Raw genomic sequence first — 20,011 nt, forward strand, 5'->3', positions numbered from 1 at the left:
ATTTTGTTGTATTTTAATATTTAAATTCTACAAAAATCAAACTAATTTGATTATTGTTTGTGAAATATTGTTTAAATAATTGCATATGTTTAAAAATAATAAACTTTTATTCTCTAAGTTAAAATATATGAACAAAGAAAAAAGGTAAGAAATTTCTAAAAAAGTGTTACTTCATAGGACAGTGTACGTGTTTTAATTTTGCAATAAACAAATTTATTTATTTATATGGAAATGTACCAAAAATTAAAATGTATCAATCATTATCAAAGGTCATTGGAATGCCCAATCAGAGCAAACTATCCGTTGTCCTGCGCGTAGCACCAAAAATTAATGTTTATTTAAAAAATTCCTAACGCCGTGGTGGTTAACCGATTTTGATTTTGAAAATTGACAATCAAAGGTACAGTATTGTTCTATATGAAAAAAAATCAACTTGCTGACTGCTTTGTCTTCAGTCCTGTAACATTTTGAAAAAATGAATTTTTTTTGCGAAAGCTGGATTGCAAAATTTATTTTTCAAAATCTGTTGACCCGATCTTAATGGAAATCGCAGTATTTTTTTATTATATCATAAAGTTTTTCTGGATAAAATATAAAAGTCCTAAGTGTATTATAAATGGTTGAAAAATGTAAAAGGGGAATACTTGTTTTTTTATGTTTTTTTTTTCGAAGTTATTGCTATTTTGCAACAAGGGTGACAATTTTTAAAAATTTTAACCAATCCTATATTGTAGGAAATCTCATTGCAGAACTTTTACGTCGGTAAAACTTTTCTCAGAAATGAATAATTTTAAAGCAATAATCAAAAAACCAAGAAAAAAATCGAATTTTTCCTTCATTTTTTGACATTTTGGTTATTTAAACAATGTTCCGGGCCTTTTTGAGTGGGAGGATAAATTAAATATTATTTGAGTTATTTTCAAGCAATTTCTGCAAAAAAAATTTGAGTCACCTCTCAACGTCCAAATTTACTAATATTTTTACAGATGCGGCCCTGGTCTAATAGTATGAAGTACGTGCATACCAACAGTATGAAGTTAGTTGTTAAATCTTTCAAGTTACGTATGTATCCATACAAATAAAGTGAGAAAAAAATATATTAATGTTTTTAGTAAATATATTTATTATATTTTTTGTGTCTTTGGATTTTTGTCTTCGTTGGAAATAAGATAATTAGTATTAAAATATGATGAAAAGAAAATTAAAGTTTTGTGTAGAAAATCTGACGTCTTTTAGATTCTTAATATATACGTACAAAGTACACACACTATTTTCTCTTCATTCCAGCTGTCGTAACCAGTCTTCCTTACCAGTAAGACTTTCTTTAAAAACATTCAGGGCCGTATCATAAATTACTATACTAATTGGCTGCTTTTTGTGAAAGGAACCATCTCTAAAAATATTTATGTGATTGGTGAAATAGGTGCTAAAGTTATGACAATAATAAAAACATTTTAGCAGTTTGTACTAATGACACCTTTAGTTCTAATTATGTGGGCTTGAAATAAATATGTAAATATAACTTTGTTAATAAAAACTATGTATAATAAAAAAATATGTTTTTAATGTATTTCCTAAAATTTAGTTGATTTGTGGGTTGGTTACTTTAAAACTCCTACATTAATATTTCCTTTGAATCAACACCATTATTATCCACCATTTTTATCTACAAACCGACATATGAACAAAGCTTTTGAAAAGCCGACATTTACTAATATTAAAATATTATGAGTAACGATAAACGATGATTTTTTCAGTTCAGCATAAAATGTACTTGATAAATTACTATGAAAAAATTCTGATTTGTAAAGTGTCAACAATAATACATTTTAGTTAATCTTGCCCTGACTATAATAAAGTATTTATATATATTTTTTCTTTTCAGATATTCCTAGTCGCCATATTCCTCACCATTCATTCTGCATATTCAGAAGAAGATGAGGAATACAATTATGTGTCTCCACTTCCAAAAATAAATTTAGACTCCAACTTACGAAGAGCACTTTTAAAGGCTTTAACCGAACTTGAAAATGAAGAAAAAGAAAAAGAAAAAGCTCAATATAGTATAGTTAGCAATTCTGAAGAAAAGATAATTGAAAAAGCATCAGCTGCGTCCGTCTCGGTATATGCTAACTCGGAATCTGTAACAGCTTCTCCAATTCCACCTAGTTCAACAATCAACATTGATCCAACTACTTCAGAGACATACAACGTCATTCTCCAAAAGAGTGAAGCAATTCAGCAAAAACCAGTTGCAAACCTTGAAAAAGCTGAAGATGAAAGTATTTTAACGAGTGCTTCTAACAATTTCGCGGATCAATCTTTTGGTAAAGATGCTCAATCCGAAAAAAGTGAATCAATTAGTCAAAACTCTATATTCAACTCCGAAAAATCAACCACAAAACTTTTCAAGCCTCAAACTACTACCATACCTCCCAAAGTATCCACAGAAGAAAGTGAAGCTAAAGCTGAAGACGTACAGTTCTTTTCGGCGCCTTTAGTAGCAGCATTTACTGTACATCAAGATGAATTGGGTTTACCTAAAAGAGTTGAACCGATTTTCAGGATAGGTAAAACTGCAGAAGAAATAAGAATTGAAAACGAACAAATTAAATTAGCTAAAAAATTCGAAGAAGAAAAAATTGCTGCTGAGCAGATTCGACTAGAAGAATTGCGAAAGACTCGCGAAAAACTGCAAATTCAGCAAAAGCAAAAGGCACTGGAGGACGAAATAGTACGATTAAATTTAAATTTAAAACAACAACAGGAGTATTTATTGAGGCAGCAAGAAGATTTTCGTCTTCGTAATAATGCTCAATCGTTTGCACCAAATAATAACTCCCCATTCTCCACCCCTTCACCCTTGAATTTGGTTCAACAACCACCGTCTTCAGCTAGTCATGTTTTTAAATCAAACTTAAATTTAGTTCAACAATTGCCCGTTCAATCTAATGTACAGCAGTTTAAAGCTCAAGCAGTAACTATACAGCCAAGTTTGTCATTTAATTCATTACCAGATGGTGGTAAATTGCCACTTAATGCTCAATTTCTTCCAGTCAAAGGCCCAGTAGATTTTAGAGCCCCATTTTCCTCAAATAATATTAACCAACCGCATTTTCCTCAACAAAATAATTTTAATCAACAGGCACCCAACAATGTAAATCAACAGAATCAAAACAGCAACAGATTTTTTAGACAGAACAGCGGCTTTGGTAACTTTGGAGGAAACGATTTTAGTACCAACACAAATTCTTTCTCAATTCAACCAGCAATTCAGCAAACATTTAACAATGGTCAAAGTAACAGATTCTTTAGATCAAACACTGAATCTACATTGACTGCACCTCAGTTTCTTCAGCCACCTCATATTCCAACACACCAACAAAGTAATCGATTTTTCAGATCTAACTTAGAAAATCCATTTAACTCCAATCAAGCTAACAATAACTATCAATTATCAAATCTGTTATATACATCTGGAGCTCTTAGAGGAAAATCACCGGAGGACCTTAGCATTATCAGCAAAGTTTTATCTCTAAACCATGTTGGTGGTAGAACTCCTGGAATCTCACTCAGGCCAGAGCTGCAAGGATCTTTTGGGAGGAACTTTTAAGATTCTTGGAGAAAGAACAGATTATTTATTTATTATGTAGTGAACCAATATAGTCATAATTTTAAGTGAAATTTTATAAGATTGCCATCGTTAAGTAACACTTCCAATTCAAAACAAAGTTTTCTGATTTTCTGTTTTTAGTATCTGTTGAGAAGTACAGGAAATCAAGGAAATTTTCCTGTTTTGAGCTATTTTGTTATAATTATGTTTTTGTTGTGAATATTTATTATTCTGTTATATCTATATCTATAATCTAGTAACTAATAGTTACTTTATTTTTCTTTCTTATTTACATACATACTTTAATTTGAAGAAAACTATAGTAGTTACTAAAATAAATAAAAAAAAGTGTGCAAAAAGAAAACTCTGACCTTTCTTACTGAGAAATCTCTTTATTAAATTTGATTGCTCAAAGAGACTAGGAGCCGGTATAGGTGAAATTTGCTAATCATTTTAGTCACGATAAGACCCCATAACTTAAATAGTAGAACCTAAAAGAAAACGTATGAACACTGTGGCGTCACTTTGTAGTGGCACATGCGTCGACAGTGGCGCATCAAACTGTCCACTTATGGACGGGATAAATAAATTAAAAAGTACTCTCTCTTACTCCCAGAATTCAATTTTTTTTCACTTTTTTAAGTTCTATGTGATTAAATAATAAGACATAGCGTATTTCAACTCACCACCCCCTTCCCCCTGTCCCCACCATCAAAAACTTAATTTTTCGTTTTTATTTTTTTTATGTGGAATAGGAAACCAATTTTAAAATTTCAAAAAATTCATAGGCATAATTGAGGCTTTTACAAAATAAGTCTATTTTTATAGATCCGTAGGTTAAATATACATATCCTCAAAAAATTAAATTTTTTTTTGGAAAAAAAAGCGTACAATTTTTTTGGAATTGGCTGGAGGTCTAATTTTTGTTCTATTTTATTTATTTTGTCAAACACTATGCTTTTAATTTTTTTTTCAGATTTTTCGTACGGTTAGCCACTTTAAAAAATCAAAAAAACTGTTTTTTGTGGGGTTTTTGGGGGTTTCTCCCATTTTTAAATATTCCAAAGGACAGAGGCATAGCTATCGCCGTATCAGCCGTATCAATTATACGGGGCCCCCAACATTCAGGGGCCCCAACGCGGAATGTCGAAACAAAATTCCATTCAAAAAATTGAACAAAATATTCTGCAATTATTTCACTATTAAAACGCATTGAAACAGTGTACATATTGTTGGGATATATCGACATTTTCATGTAATGAATTCTTTATTATAAACTATATTTACGTACTGTACTGTACAGGTACAGGTACCTGTCTATTTTCTACCTCTAGCCGTTCTATATCAACAACGGTTTTTTGTTTTTAAGCTACTTCTTATTGTCCATTCACCGTTGACTGTGTGAGACATTGTATAATGTATAATGCAAAATTGCAATATTTGTAATCGCTTTACCTTTGATAATTTGAAATATTGAAACACTGTGTATTGTTTGCGTATATTTTCGTGTAATCTGTTCTCTATCTATAAATTGTATTTAGGTACAGTCGGAAAAATGAAAGAATACCCATGAACGAGCATATAAAACACGCTGTATTTTCCTGTCACCGTGTCACAAAGAAAATTGCCCAGCGCAATTACATGTAATAATAATTATTACATGTACTTGCGCTGGCCAATTTTTTGTATGACACGGCGACAGGAAAATACAGCGTGTTTTATATGTTCGTTCATGAGTATTCTTTCATTTTTCCTACTGTATATCTATTTACCGGTCGCTCGCTGTTAAAGAACAGAGCTTCTTTGTTTACGTTCCTTTTGAATGTCTATTCACCATTGGCTTGAAAAAAACAGGTTTTAAAACAGTGTCTCAATTCGAATCTGTTTTTCGCCTTTGGATTATTAGAGTTTATTAGATTTATTATTATTATCTATATTTGAGTGTTATACTCTGTACTTATTAGTTCCTAAGGTTGTATTATGCAATTTGCAATTTATTTAAATTTTGCAATATACGGGGGTTTCATTAATAATTGGAAATAATTTAACTGTAGATTCCTGGCCTCAAAATATGTATTAAGATTTAACCCAAATCACCTAGTTTGAAAATGCTTCTTATAGAAGCTAGAGAGAGCTCTTTGAAAAAGGCGTCTTGTAATTAGTTTTTTTAAATACCTCCAGAACGCTTCTATTTAGAGAACCCAAAACTGGTACGCTTATTTATCTTCCTTTTTCATCTTTAACTTTTAAGCCTGTTTGACACTGGATTATTAAATTGTGAGGCATTCTAGTAATAAAAGGTACTCTTGCTTTAAGTCGGTAGGATACACCGTTTTCTGGAAATGGCGATTTGAAAATTTTGTGTTTTTTTAATGTGAGAAAAATTTACAAAAAAAAACTATAAAAACAAAAAACGAAAATTGGTACGTTTATTCCAGAGATAAATCGATTTCATCAATTGCGAATTTCCAGTACCGGTCATATGCGTCTATTTTGAGTAGGTCAACGGGTATTTTATAGCATTATTTTTTGTGCCTTTAATTTTGAAACATTTTTGACACTAGATTATTAAATTATGAGGTACTAAAAATTACTCTTGCTTTAGGTCGGTAAAATATACCGTTTTTTTTAATTTTATTTAAATTTCGATCAAATTCAAAAAACGAAAAAATTTCAAATTGATTTTTCTAGAAAACAGTGTATCCTACCGACTTAAAGTAAGAGTAACTTTTAGTACTAGAATACCACTCAATTTAATAATCCAGTGTCAAAAATGCTTAAAAGTTAAAGACTAAAAGTTATGCGATAAAATAACCGTTGCCCTACCCAAAGAGGACGCATATGACCGGTACTAGAAATTCACAATTTATGAAATATATTTATCTCTGGAAGATAAATAGCCGTACCAGTTTTAGTTTTTCTAAATAGATGTGTTCTAGAGGTATTTCAAAAAAACTAATATAAAACGCACCATCTTCAAAGAGCTCCAGCTCCCATAGGAAGCCTTTTCGGAGTAGGTGATTTGGGTTAAACAGTAATATTTTGGGCTCAGGAATCTACAGTTAAAATATTTCTAATTACTAATGAAACACCCTGTATTGCTTTGTTTTATTTCATTATCTTTTATTTTGTAATAATATTGACGATTTTTGTAATTTCATCAAACTGTATTTGTTGTTGTTTTTTCCTACTCTTTGTATCTACGCTTTGTCCATAAAATTGTAAAATTTTCAGTGACAATAAAGTATGTTTATATTCTATTCTATACACCCGTTTTTGCTGCTTTTGTTGAACATTTTTTAGCCCTCTCCCATATCAGTCGTGGAAAAGGGCCCCGCGACAAACTTTGATAGTGGGCCCCTGTGAGGCTAGCTACGCCACTGACAAAGGACTCAGTTACTTCAGGGGCGTCATTTGATAGGGTCAGGGGAGCATTTGCCCCCCCCCCTGACCCTGAAAATGACTGAAATTTACAAAAAATAGATCAATTTTGTATTATGTTTGCATATAAATGTATTGTATATATAATGCTTGCCCCCCCCCTATCAAAATTTCAAATGACGCTCCTGAGTTACTTCAATTGACATATAGCCTATACAAAAAACATTGATTTAATCTATTTTGAAGTCCATAAACTAGGGAAAATCACCAAAAATCCCCAAAAGGCAGTTTTTTGGATTCTTGAAGGTGGCGAACCTTACGGAAAATTCTGAAAGAATTTAAAAACATAGTGTTTGATAAAATACACACAATAGAAAAAAAATTAGACCTCCAGCCATCTCAAAAAAGTTATATGCTTTTTTACAAAAAAAAATTAAACAGTTTTTTTGAATAGACGTGTTTTGTAAAAGCCTCAACTACGCCTATGAATTTTTGAAATTTTAAAATTGATTGCATCTCACCTAAAAATAATAAAAACGAAAAATTAAGTTTTTGATGGGGGAGGGGGGATGGCGTGTTAAAATTACGCTGAGTCTAATTTTGTTTAATCACATAGAACTTAAAAAAAAGTAAAAAAAATGAATTCTGGGAGTGAGGGAGAGTACCTTTTAATTTATTTTACCCTTCCATACGTGGAAAGTTTGATGCGCCACTGTCGACGCATGTGCCACTAAAAAGTTACGGCACAGTGTTCATAAGTTTTCTTTTAGGTTCTACTATTATTTAAGTTATAAGGTCTTATCGTGCCTAAAATGATTAGCAAATTTCACCTATAGCGGATCTTAGTCTAAAATACTGTCTTTAACATGTGCTCAGTAAGCAAAAAGTCATCACTTCTTTTTATTTATGTACAGATGGTTAGTATCCAAAAACTCAAGATGGGTACCATACCATCATAATCGAGTAAAAATAAGAAACTTTTGTGACTAATCAAAATAAAATTTATGAGACATGATTTATAGTTACAAGAATTTAAGGGCCGGTTGTTCGAACGCTAATCAACAATGATCATTATCAAATATTTAATTACTGTCACCAACTGTCAATGTCAACTTTGTTTAGGTTGCTGAAAACATAATTGATTACAATTATGAAATTACTTAATCAATTATGTTAATAATTGTTATGTTAATTGATTAACTAATCTCATAATTATAATCAATTATGTTTTCAGCAACCCAATAAAAGTTGACATTGACATTTTTGGTGACAGTAATTAAATATTTGATAGTGATCATTGTTGATAAGCGTTTGAACAACCGGCCCTAAATCTACTATTATAAATAAAATATCAAATAAATAATTTTATTGAAAATCCTTTTTAAAAGGTATATAATTTATTAAAATCACTTAAAGGGGTCAATCAAATCACAGTTTTGGATAGAAATATAATCATCACTGCTAATACAGGTTAATCACATGCTAAACCACCAAAAATGCTTGGGTATAAACCCTTTAAATGTTTTTAAAATATGTTAAATTTACATTATTATGAATAATTTCAAACGATGGATAAAATTGTCATAAATATGGCCCACAGGCATCGCATAACTCCCCACACAATACGTGGATTGCTGAACTGAAGGATACGTCCGTACATTACGGACGATGGATCGGATTACGGAACATAAGGACATATCCTTCACCTCAGCAACCCACGTGTCGTGTAGGGAGTTATGCGATGCCTATGGGCCATATTTATGATAATTTTATTAATCGTTTGGAATTATTCATAATAATGAAAATTTAAAACATTTTCAAGACATTCAAAGGGTTCGCTGAAAAGTATTGTACCTTTATATTTCACAATATCGAAAATTGTTGTTATGAAAATTTGTTTGGAATTAAAAACTATGTTTTAATTTGTAATTACATCCCTCTAATAAAATAAATCGTAAATTTTTCTCAAATTACCAAAATTCAATATCATTTTTATTTATTACAAATAGAATAACTCATAATTATTTATCATAACATAAGAGATGATAAATTTTCATAAAACAAAATACATGAGAAATCTAATGAACATTGAATAGGCAGAAGAGAGAAAACCTTTTTCTCTCTCAGGGCGGAAGAGTTATATTTGTAATAAATAAAAATTATGTTCGGTGTCAGTAACTTGAGAAAAATTTCTTTTTTTTTTCAACCAGAAGGATGTACTCGCATATAATAACATACACTGCTGTGCAAAAAAATCGATCCACTAAAAATTTGGTCATTTTTGATGTTTTGAACTTCCTAAACCCGTTGTCCGATTTAAGTGATTTTTTACCACGTTATAGCCTTATCCATTGACAATATCGATGTAATAATATTGTTGCTAGACAGTTAAACTGTCATTGTATACCGGGTGTACGAATCAAACTGTGTTTTTTTTTCTCAAAGCTCCCATCACGCTGTGGGCTATTCTAGCATTTATAAAATACTGAAATTAAAACCCAACTATAGCCTCAGGTTTTCTTAACATTTTGTCTTTCGATTCATCCGCTTATGTTGAATAATAAAAAAGTTAGGTGCTTTAACAACTTGCCATGTTCGTCATCAGTAGAGGGTGTTTCTAAATAAGTGCGACAAACTTTAAGGGGTAATTTTACATGATAAAATAATGACAATTTTCTTTATAATCATATGTCCGCAAACGCTTCGTTTCCGAGATACGGGATGTTCAATTTTTTTTTACAAACTGACGATTTATTTATCGCTTTAAAACCAGTTGAGATATGCAGATGAAATTCGGTGGGTTTTAAAACGTAGTTATTGCACATATTTTGACATACAATTAAGAATTTTATATTCACCATTGGCGTGCGTACGGGTAATACTATCGGTCATAATACCCGTTTGCGCGCCACTGGTGAATATTAAATTCTTAATTGTATGTCAAAAAATGACGCAAATTGTCATTATTTTCTCAATTAAAATAACCCGTTAAAGTTTTGCGCAAATATTTTAGAAACATCCTGTACTGATGACGAATATGGCCAGTTGTTAAAGTACCTAACTTTTTTATTATCCAACATAAGCAAATGAATCGAAAGATAAAATGTTAAGAAAACCTGAGGCTATAGTTGGGTTTTGATTTCAGTATTTTATAAATGCCAGAATAATCCACAGGGTGATGCGAACTTTGAGAAAAAACACAGTTTGATTCGTACACCCGGTATAGAATGATAGTTTGACTATTTAGCAACAATATTATTACAGGGATATTGTCAATAAATAAGGCTATAACATGGTAAAAAATCACTTAAATCTGACAACAGGTTTAGAAAATTCAAAACATCAAAAATGACCAAATTTTTAGTGGATCGATTTTCTTGCACCGCAGTGTAGTTTTTAATTTCAAACACCTTTTCTTATTAACAATTTTCGATATTGTGAAATATAAAAAGGTACTTTATGTTTCAATCATTAACGTCTCATAAACTTCTTTTTGATTATTCACAAAATTTATTTAGTCCTTTATAAAATCCTTTATAAAATTTAAATATTTAAAAAAATTATATATTTATTAAAAGTCCCTTAAAGGGCTACAACACAATCACGGAACGTTTCCGATCTAAAAAGATCATCATCAGTGTTGAAATTTAGATCTTTCAAATCGAAAACGTGGTGGGATTGTGATGAAGCGCTTTAAGGGACTTTTAATAAATATATACCTGTTTTAAAATATTTTACTAAATCATTTTTTGTGATTAATGACATGCAGCCAGCTACAAATTCGTTTCCTTCTTTATTTACAAAATTCTTTTATTTTTACTTAATTATGATGGGACCCATTTTTGACTTGACTGGCTGAAAAATTTGACTGTGCATTGACTCAATATTTTACGATCAATTTAAGTTTCATTAAATTTAACAGTCAATCAGTAAAGTATAAAAGTAATAGTACTAACAGAACTAAACATTTGACAACATTAACATAAAGAGATAATTTTTAAGTCTTTTTTATGTATAGTAGGTTCTTAAGATTACGTTCAATAAATATTATTATCTATCGATTTTGATTCCTGTATTGTATTATTTTTGATACTATTTTTAAATGTTTCATTATAAAATAGGGTAATTTTTACTGTTTTTGAGTCTTTTACCATAACAAGCAAGTAGCATAAATCATTATTATTAAGCTATGAATTTTATGTCTATATTTTACTGTTATAAATATCATCTTAAAAAAAGATTCATGTCAATTTAAGTTTAGCAAGATGGAAATAAAGCTTAGTTAAACATTAACGTTGTTGCCTAAGTATATATTTTTATTTCATTTATTCAAATTTTTTTCATATTTATAGTATTACAATGCACTATTACAAAGGAGCAAAATCAACAATATAATTTGTCCATAGCTTCATTTAATTTAGTTCGTGGCACACTATCATATGCTGATTAATTATAGGCACTGAAACCAGCTTTTTATACTGTTCCACCCATCCATCTAATACATCCTCTTTTATATTGAGTATATCTTTCTCCTTAGTTTTACATATTCTCGGCCCTGGTTTAAACTATTTTCTTGTATTATACGGTAATTTTTAGAATGTTCTGGTTTGGTTTTCCCTTTTTAATGTTTCAAGTATTCCAATATTCCACTTTCAAAAGTAGTCATTGCGTGGTATTGGTGTTTCAAGTCCTGGAATATTATTTACTGCGTTTTTAATATTGTTCTTGGACATTTACCACTATTCACTAGTTGATAGATCCTCATTAATTATGTCTTTATTTCAATATAGTTTTGAAAGCTTTCTAGTGTTTGCAGCTTTTTAAGGAGTTTAATATTGTGAAGAATATACTTCAAGCTCCACTTTGATCCATCGACAAACAGTCGCAATTATTTTGCATTATAAGCTGAAATTCTCAACTCTTTCATTAAACCACGTACATAATACACAAATCAATGAACACTTCGAAATTATTGTAGAAAAGCACTTTTTACATAATTTAGATCTCTTTCCAAGCAAGTTTCCCTCACGCTTTCTTGGTGCTGAGATATTTGAAGCTTTTTGTATTGCCCAAAACCATAATAAACCATTCAACTCTTGCTGATCAAATCCCATTTATCAGAGAAGGTTAGTGACAGCCAATAGAACAATAGTGTTTCGTATGATTCATGCTAGATTCTCATCATCAACAGATATTCCATCCATCGTCGGATATAAGCCTCCCTTAAGTGTTAGTGATGTTGATTATAGTTACTTTCGAGTATTCGTTACAAATCGTTACTTTTGTATAAAGTAATCATTTACAGTATTCGTTACTTTGATTACCATGATTACTTTTGTATTTGAGTACCGGTAATCATAATATGAGGTAATCATGATATTATCGAAAATCGTATTTATCAGTAGGTAGGTATTTTGTATAGGTATTCCGATATAACAAGTAATCATTTACAGTATTCGTTACTTTGATTACTATGATTACTTTTGTTACTTTTGTATTTGAGTACCGGTAATCATATCGAAAATCGTATTTCTCAGTAGGTAGGTATTGTGTATAGGTATTCCGATATAAAAAATAATTATTTACAGTATTCGTCACTTTGATTACTATGATTACTTTTGTTACTTTTGTATTTGAGTACCGGTAATCTTATCGAAAATCATATTTCTCAGTAGGTAGGTATTTTGTATGCCCCCCCCCCTAAATGCCCTGGTCTAATTCTAATAAAATCAATGCAATACATACAAAATTAAAGTTGTTGATCATACTGTAGAAACATTATCATTTCCACATTTTTCCGGTCAGTTTAGAAAGTCATCAAGTGTACTGGTTGTAGATACAATAGTTGTTACTCGCTCTGATACGATTGGTACGAAGTAACGAAGAAATCAGAGTAATCAATGTAGATAGTCGTTACTCGTCCTGATACGATTGGTACGAAGTAACCAAGTAATCAGAATAATCAAAGTAATCAAAGTAGATACAATAGTCGTTACTCGCTCTGATACGATTGGTACAAAGTAATCAGAGTAATCAAAGTATTCAAAGTAATCAAAGTAGATACAATAGTCGTTACTCGCTCTGATACGATTGGTACGAAGTAAAGAAGTAATCAGAGTAATCAAAGTAGGTAACGATTTGCCTCTCTGTATAGTAATCGTTACTTTCGGTATTCGTAACGAATAGTTACTTTGTAACGAATAGTTACTTTTTCAACATCACTATTAAGTGTGTCCATACTGTCCATTCACTTCTATTTGTCGTTTTTGCATTCATTCATGGCCAGCCATGCGCTTGATATTACCAGTCCATCTTGTCTGAGGTCTGGATCTACTTCTTTTACTTGCCCTTGGTCGTCATTCAACAATTCGCTCCGTCCAACGGTTGTCATCCATTCTTCCTATGTATCCTGTCCAGTTCCATTTTAACGTGGCCATCTTCTGGATCACATCTGTTACCTTTGGTGTTATTCTTATCTCCTCATTGGATATGCGATCATGTTGAGCATTCTCCGTTCCGTAGTTATATTGTAGGGAAGATAAAACTTGACGCGGTAGAGAAAAACTAATTACAGTATTGAAACCAGCATACCGGAATACCTATAGGTCTGGATCCATCGTATGAAAAAAAGTTGGTTAATAGCAAGCTGAAAATTTGTTAATAGCTTAAGGGTGTCTTGTGGGACAAACTTTGATGTATGGGAACACTGCAACAGGGGAAGTTTTAATTGTGGGACAAGTTAAAAATTTGAAACGTCAGACTACAAAAACGTCCCATGTATTTTGTCGGACAGAACTTCCAATTGATTTGTTACCCTTTCATTAAACTGTCATGCGAAAAATCAGAATGGTATTTATCACCAAATGGGCATTTTAATGAGAGGAACACGTAGAATATGTCAAATGACAAGAATTATGACAAGTGATAAATACCAGTCTGATTTTTGAATGGGAGTTTAATGAAAGGGTAACAAATCAATTGGAAGTTCTGTCGGACAAAATACATGTGACGTTTTCGTGGCCTGACGTTCCAAATTTTTAACCTGTTCCACAATTAAAACTTCCCCTGTTCCAGTGTTCCTATATATCAAAGTTTGTCCGACTAGACACCCTTAAGCTATTAACAAATTTTCAGCTTGCTATTAATCATTTTTTTTCATACGCGGGATCCAGACCTACTATAAAATAGCTAAACAATAAAACTGAACAGATTTTTTAAAAATTATTCCCTAGTATTTTATATTTATGGTACCACTGTTAATTTACAGCCAAAGTCTTGTAGACTATTGTTGTATTTTTTTTTTATTCTTGGTATATGAAATAACAGAATTATGTAAATGTAGGGTAACTAAGCTATATCTCCAAACAAGAATTGGTATAATTAAATGATAGCGTATAATATAATATATTATGTAATATAAAAATACGTACCTAACTTAAAGAGTTTTAACTTATATATCTTTATTCAATACAACATTCATTATTCTAACAATTGTACAAACTATAGTTACTATAGGTAAGTTTTGAATAATATGACTGAGTTAATCAAATATTGTTACCAGAAAATATACCATTAAAGATTAGTAATTTTGTTTTTTTTTTCAATCATATTGTTTATGTTGGCTCTTACAATCTAGTTTTCTTATAGATTTATATAACTAGAATAAACCTTTGTTAAAGATTTTGTAAAAATGTTAATACTTTAAGTACCTAATTTTGATAATATATTTTTCTAAAATACCTGTATTTTTTATCACTTTAAATTATATTATGCCCTGCAAAGAAAACAAAAATCATGGTTATCATGAAAAAGAATACTCCAAATATAAATATATCAGTAATTGACAATCTACTTGAAAAAGTTGAAAAGTTTAAATATTTAAGATGCTAAATACATGAGGCCTTACGGCCGGTTTCACAAAGTAAAGTTAACTTGTGGTTAAGAGATAACCTCAAAATTACTCCAAAATATGCGTTTCAGTTTCATAATTATTGTTACCCTTCTGGGTATACTCATAAGTAGGGAGCGGATTTATATGCGATCAATTTTGATGAAATATGCGCATATATATGCAGTAAAAAATTACGAAATATGCGCAAGATATGCACAAAAATTCAAAAAATGCGCATTTCGAGAAACCACAAATTATCTGTTCTATTCTATTCTAGGTGGTTCTTATACAGGGGGGGCGGCAATCTTATTTATTATCTTTCAAATAAAATCGTTATTTTTTATATAATGCAATTTATTCACATTTTTTACAAAAACGGATACCAATAGTTAGCTATTTAAAATAAAACAACAATATCACTATATAATATCTTCGATTATAATTCACTACAATGTGTTTTTCCAAATTTTTCACGAGGAAACATTTTCTTTGATTAGATAAAATATTTTTATAACTTGAAAAACTCCTTTCAATATCAACAGAAGTAATTGGGGCGCATTAAAATAACTTGTTAAAGACGAAAATTCTGCATCAAAATCAATTTCAAAATTTCCATTAAAAATTTCGCATATATGTCCTCCAAAGTTTTAAAGCCGTTTAAAGACGGGATCTGATCTAAAGCATGAATATTTCAATTTCCGTTAGAAAATCGTGGTTAAATGTGTAAATCTATGGTTAAATGTGTAAATTCTCTTAACAATAGGGGATTTAAAAAAATCACCAGAATTATAGGTACCTACTAAATTGGGATACAAATTGTACTAAATATAATAAAAGTAAATAAAATTCGGATTTCCCGGTAAACCATCCTTCATTATTTTAACATCCTACAATCAATTTATAACGGCGTTCTATAAGCACTATAAGTACTTTGTGTAAAGATCGGGTATTTTCTAAGAAAAAATGAAAAGGCAGTGAATGAACCGTCTCTCTTCAGGTAGTTCTCGAATTAATAGATACGACAGCCTGTGCGGGGAAATATTTTGTGTCGAATTAAAAAATTAAATTTTTTTTTACTAAAATGTTTTTAAATATGCACAAAATATGCATGTTTCTTTAAAAATATGCAAAATTTAGTAAAGTGCTCAAATATGCGAAATATGCATGCAATATGCATTTAGCATAAAATCCGCTCCCTACTCATAAGGGTAACCCACTCCAACCTCTCGTTAAAAATTCTGTGAGTTAACCATACTTCGCCGTTGACCTGAAACTAAAGCGCATATTTTGGGGTAACCTCTGGTTATCTCTTAACCACAAGTTAACTTTACTTTGTGAAACCGGCCGTTAGTGTCAAAACCAGAAGTCAAATATAGAATAATCCAGGCCAGAAACGCATATCTAAAAATAAAACAATTTTTCACCATAGGGCAGTCAATGAGGGTATTTGGCTCCGAATTCCATTCTACTTCATCGATTTACTTGATATTTTCACAGTAAGTAGGGAATAGCTCAAGAAACAAAGTCTACCCTATGCCTATGTGCGCTTTTATCTTGGGGGTGGGTCCCGCCTCTTCTCGGGGGTGAAAAATGTTTTGGTTAAAATAGCCACGGAAGAGGCTAGAGAACCTAATTTTAAGCAAAAACTGTTCTATAATTATTTTTTGAAAACTCAATATTTTTTAGTTATTCGTGGTTGAAAATTGGCCATTTTCATTGAAAAATTACACCTTTTCGGACGGATTTTTGCGAATATGTACCTTAAAAACTATGCATCTAACAAAAAAACTATATAAAATATTTCTGTAGGTTATAAAAAAACAAAGAGATTTGTTCCTTCATAAATCTTCTAGTTAAAATAAAAAGAGGGGTATGGTAGGTAAGAAGAGTTTGTTTTTTTGCTGCATGCTCAAATCGGTTTATTTAACTTGAAATAACAGAAAAACTGTCGATTTTAGGTGTATAATGATACTAATAACTTTTTTAGGCCTTGAAAAGACCTTTAAAATGAGCAATACTAAATGTCGATCACATTCAAAATAAGCGAGATATTCTGCAAAAAGCTGATGACTAATGTATTTTAAGAATAAATGAGAAGTATATTTAACCCCTCATCCTTTAGAACTTAAATAAATCGTTTTCATTCTACAATACTTTTTATTCTAGTGTTATTTCTATGTTCAAAAAGTTGGACTGGATTAAAATGAACGGTTTTTGAAAAAAATAAGATTAAATTCTAGAGCGCATTTTTAAATTTTCTTAAAAATCTTCCTTTTCCTCCATGTAACTCGAAAATATAAGATATACGAAAAAAAGATACCCCACAAAAATGTAGGGCTTTTCAGATGTAAATTTTCATTTTATTTTTCATTACTGTATCTCTTATCATTTTCAAGTTACATGGAGAAAAATGAAGGTTTTTAAGAAAATTTAAAATGCGCTCTATAATTTGATCTTTCTTTTTTCAAAAACCAGTCATTTTAAACCCGTCCAACTTCTTGAACATAGAAATAACACTATAATAAAAGGTATTGTAGAAGGAAAACGATGCATTTACATTTTGGTGGATGGAGGTTAAAATTACTTCTCATTTGTTCTTAAAATCAATTTTGTTTGCATATCTCGCTTACTTTTAATGTAGTAGACCTCTAATATAGCTCATTTTAAAGGTCTATTCAAGCACTACAAAAGGTATTAATTAGTAGCATTATACACCTAAAGTTGACCGTTTCTCGGTTATTTCAAGTTGAATACACCAATTTGAGAATGTACCAAAAAACAAACTATTTCCACCTACCATATTATCTCTTTTTGTATTATAACTAGAAGATTTATGAAGGCAATTGTCTCTTTGTTTTTTTAGAGGCTACAAAAATGTTTAATATAGTTTTTTAGTTAGATGCATAGTTTTTAAGATATTCGCAAAAAAACCGTTCGAAAAGGTATAATGTTGTTCTGAAGCTATTTTCTTGTGGCATTTTTATAATCAAGTATATTCAAATGGGAAATAAGCCACAATTTTACCTAAAAATGATTTTATTAACGTTTCGACGCCCAAGTCGGGTGTCGTTGTCAAAATATAAAATAATTATTATTAATCATTATTTTGTATTTTGACAACGACACCCGACTTGGGCGTCGAAACGTTAATAAAATCATTTTTAGGTAAAATTGTGGCTTATTTCCCATTTGAATATACTTGATTATAAAAGGTATAATGTTTCAATGAAAATGGCCAATTTTCATCCACGAATATCTCAAAAGGTATTGAGTTTTCAAAAAAAAATTATAGAACAATTTTTGCTTAGAATTAGGTTCTCTAGCGAATTCCGTGGTAATTTTAACCAAAAATTGTTCACCCATAAGAACGGGTTGGGAACCACCCCCAAGATAAAGCACACATCGACATAGGGTAGACTTTGAATTAGGAGATAAGTAGAGGCTAGGCCCAAAATTTCATTAAAATTCATGCAGTAGGATAGAATTCGGAGGTAATATCCTATTCTTGCTCCCATTGACTGGCGTACCACCCAAGATCTTGATCACAGATACAACTATATAAAACAATCACACGACCCGTAGTGATGTATGGCAGCAAAACGTGGACGATAACAAAGATAAACGAAGAGTCTACATGTTTGGGAAATAAAATCCTAAGGGAGATCTTTGTGCCTGTGCTTGATGAAGCAGCAGGACAATATAGGATAAAGACTAACAAATTGCTCAAAGAACTATACCCAGACGCCAACATAAAAGAAATAATGTCCAGAAGACTTTATGGGTAAGACATCTCAGATGACATTCTGACAAAAGAACAGTAGGGCTGGTAGGGGAGGAAGTCCCAACTTAAATAAGACCACGTGGACGCCCTCAACTCTGGTGGTGAGTTATACAGCAAGAGATCTGAAAGCTATGGGCTTGGAGAACTGGATTGAGATTGCTCGATACAGAGAAGAATGGAGATGTATGTTGTAGAGTCGGCTACGAAGGGTTGTAAAGCCACGGAGTAAGTAAATAAGAGAACTTGATCTTACTCTACGATAAAATGCTATATACACAGTATCCTACTATACAGTGCTAGTCAAAAGTCCGTACCCCCCTCGTATCTTTTGAACGGTTATACCTATAATAGTGAAATTTGGAACATAAGCTTCTTAACTAGTAATGACAGGTGACGTAATAGTGACAGATGACTTTACAGCGCCACTGTGACAGATAATTTTAAATGGTACCTTATGGCAAGTGATACCTCGTTTGAAAGGTATTGAAGACACCTATTCAGTCATACTAATTTTGTTTGAGGTTAAGCTAATTTTGATGAATAAATGAAATAAATATAAAATTGTAGTTTCGAATTTAATTATAAATATTCAAAATTCCGCCTATGATATCTTGTCAAAAAGGTTGACGTTGACGTAAAAACTACTAGAGAATTGAAAAACGTCAACTTTTTTGACAAAAAAGCCATAGGCGGACCTTTGAATTTTTATTAATTAAATGCGAAACTACAATATTAGATACATATATTTATTTAATTTATTCACCAAAATCAAAATCCAAAAAATTAGCATGCCTGAATAAGTATTTTGAATACCTTTCAAACGAGGTATCACTTGCTATAAGGTCCCATTTAAAATTATCGGTCACAGTGGCTCTGTAACGTCATCTGTCACTATTACGTCACCTATTATGACTAGTTAAGAAGCTTACGTCTGTTTATTTCCTCCCTCCAAATTTCACTATTACAGGTATAACCGTTCAAAAGATAAGAGGGGGTACGGACTTTTGACTAGCACTGTATATATACAGGCTATACACTCCGTGCGGAGTTGGAGCCACTCTTATTGAGCTCATTGACTCATTTATTGTGGTGAGTCACTCCACTTTCTTTCTTCAATCCAGTTAACTAGTCTAATCTAGGGTTCCTTCTAGCGCCCTCTGTTATTTTCTTCCATATATCCCGGTCCTGTATTTTCTGTCTCCATCTTGGCAATTTCAATCTATTTATGTCCTCCAATACCTGGTCTTCCCACCTACTTTTTGGTCTTCCTTTCGCTCTTGTTATATTTAGGTTCCACATTGTAACTTTCCTTATATATTTTTCTTCTCCCATTTTTCTTAAGTGT

At 31.2% G+C, this 20,011-nt stretch overlaps 1 protein-coding gene across 3 annotated transcripts in view; it reads left to right on the forward strand.

Moving 5' to 3' along the window:
• The window catches only part of LOC114334518 (myb-like protein H), a 202,837-nt gene extending 188,104 nt beyond the window's left edge, over positions 1-14,733 (forward strand). For 2 of the 3 annotated variants that reach the window (XM_028284590.2, XM_028284582.2), the window contains exon 2: positions 1,886-14,733. In XM_028284590.2, coding sequence (XP_028140391.1) covers positions 1,886-3,613 — 1,728 coding nt within the window. In that variant the 3' untranslated portion in view covers positions 3,614-14,733. The remainder of the gene's footprint in view (positions 1-1,885) is intronic. The other variant, XR_007699185.1, reaches the window with a different exon arrangement.
• Positions 14,734-20,011: the final 5,278 nt, after the last annotated feature.

The sequence above is a fragment of the Diabrotica virgifera genome, chromosome 7 (genome assembly GCF_917563875.1).
Source record: "Diabrotica virgifera virgifera chromosome 7, PGI_DIABVI_V3a".
Lineage (NCBI taxonomy): Eukaryota > Metazoa > Arthropoda > Insecta > Coleoptera > Chrysomelidae > Diabrotica > Diabrotica virgifera.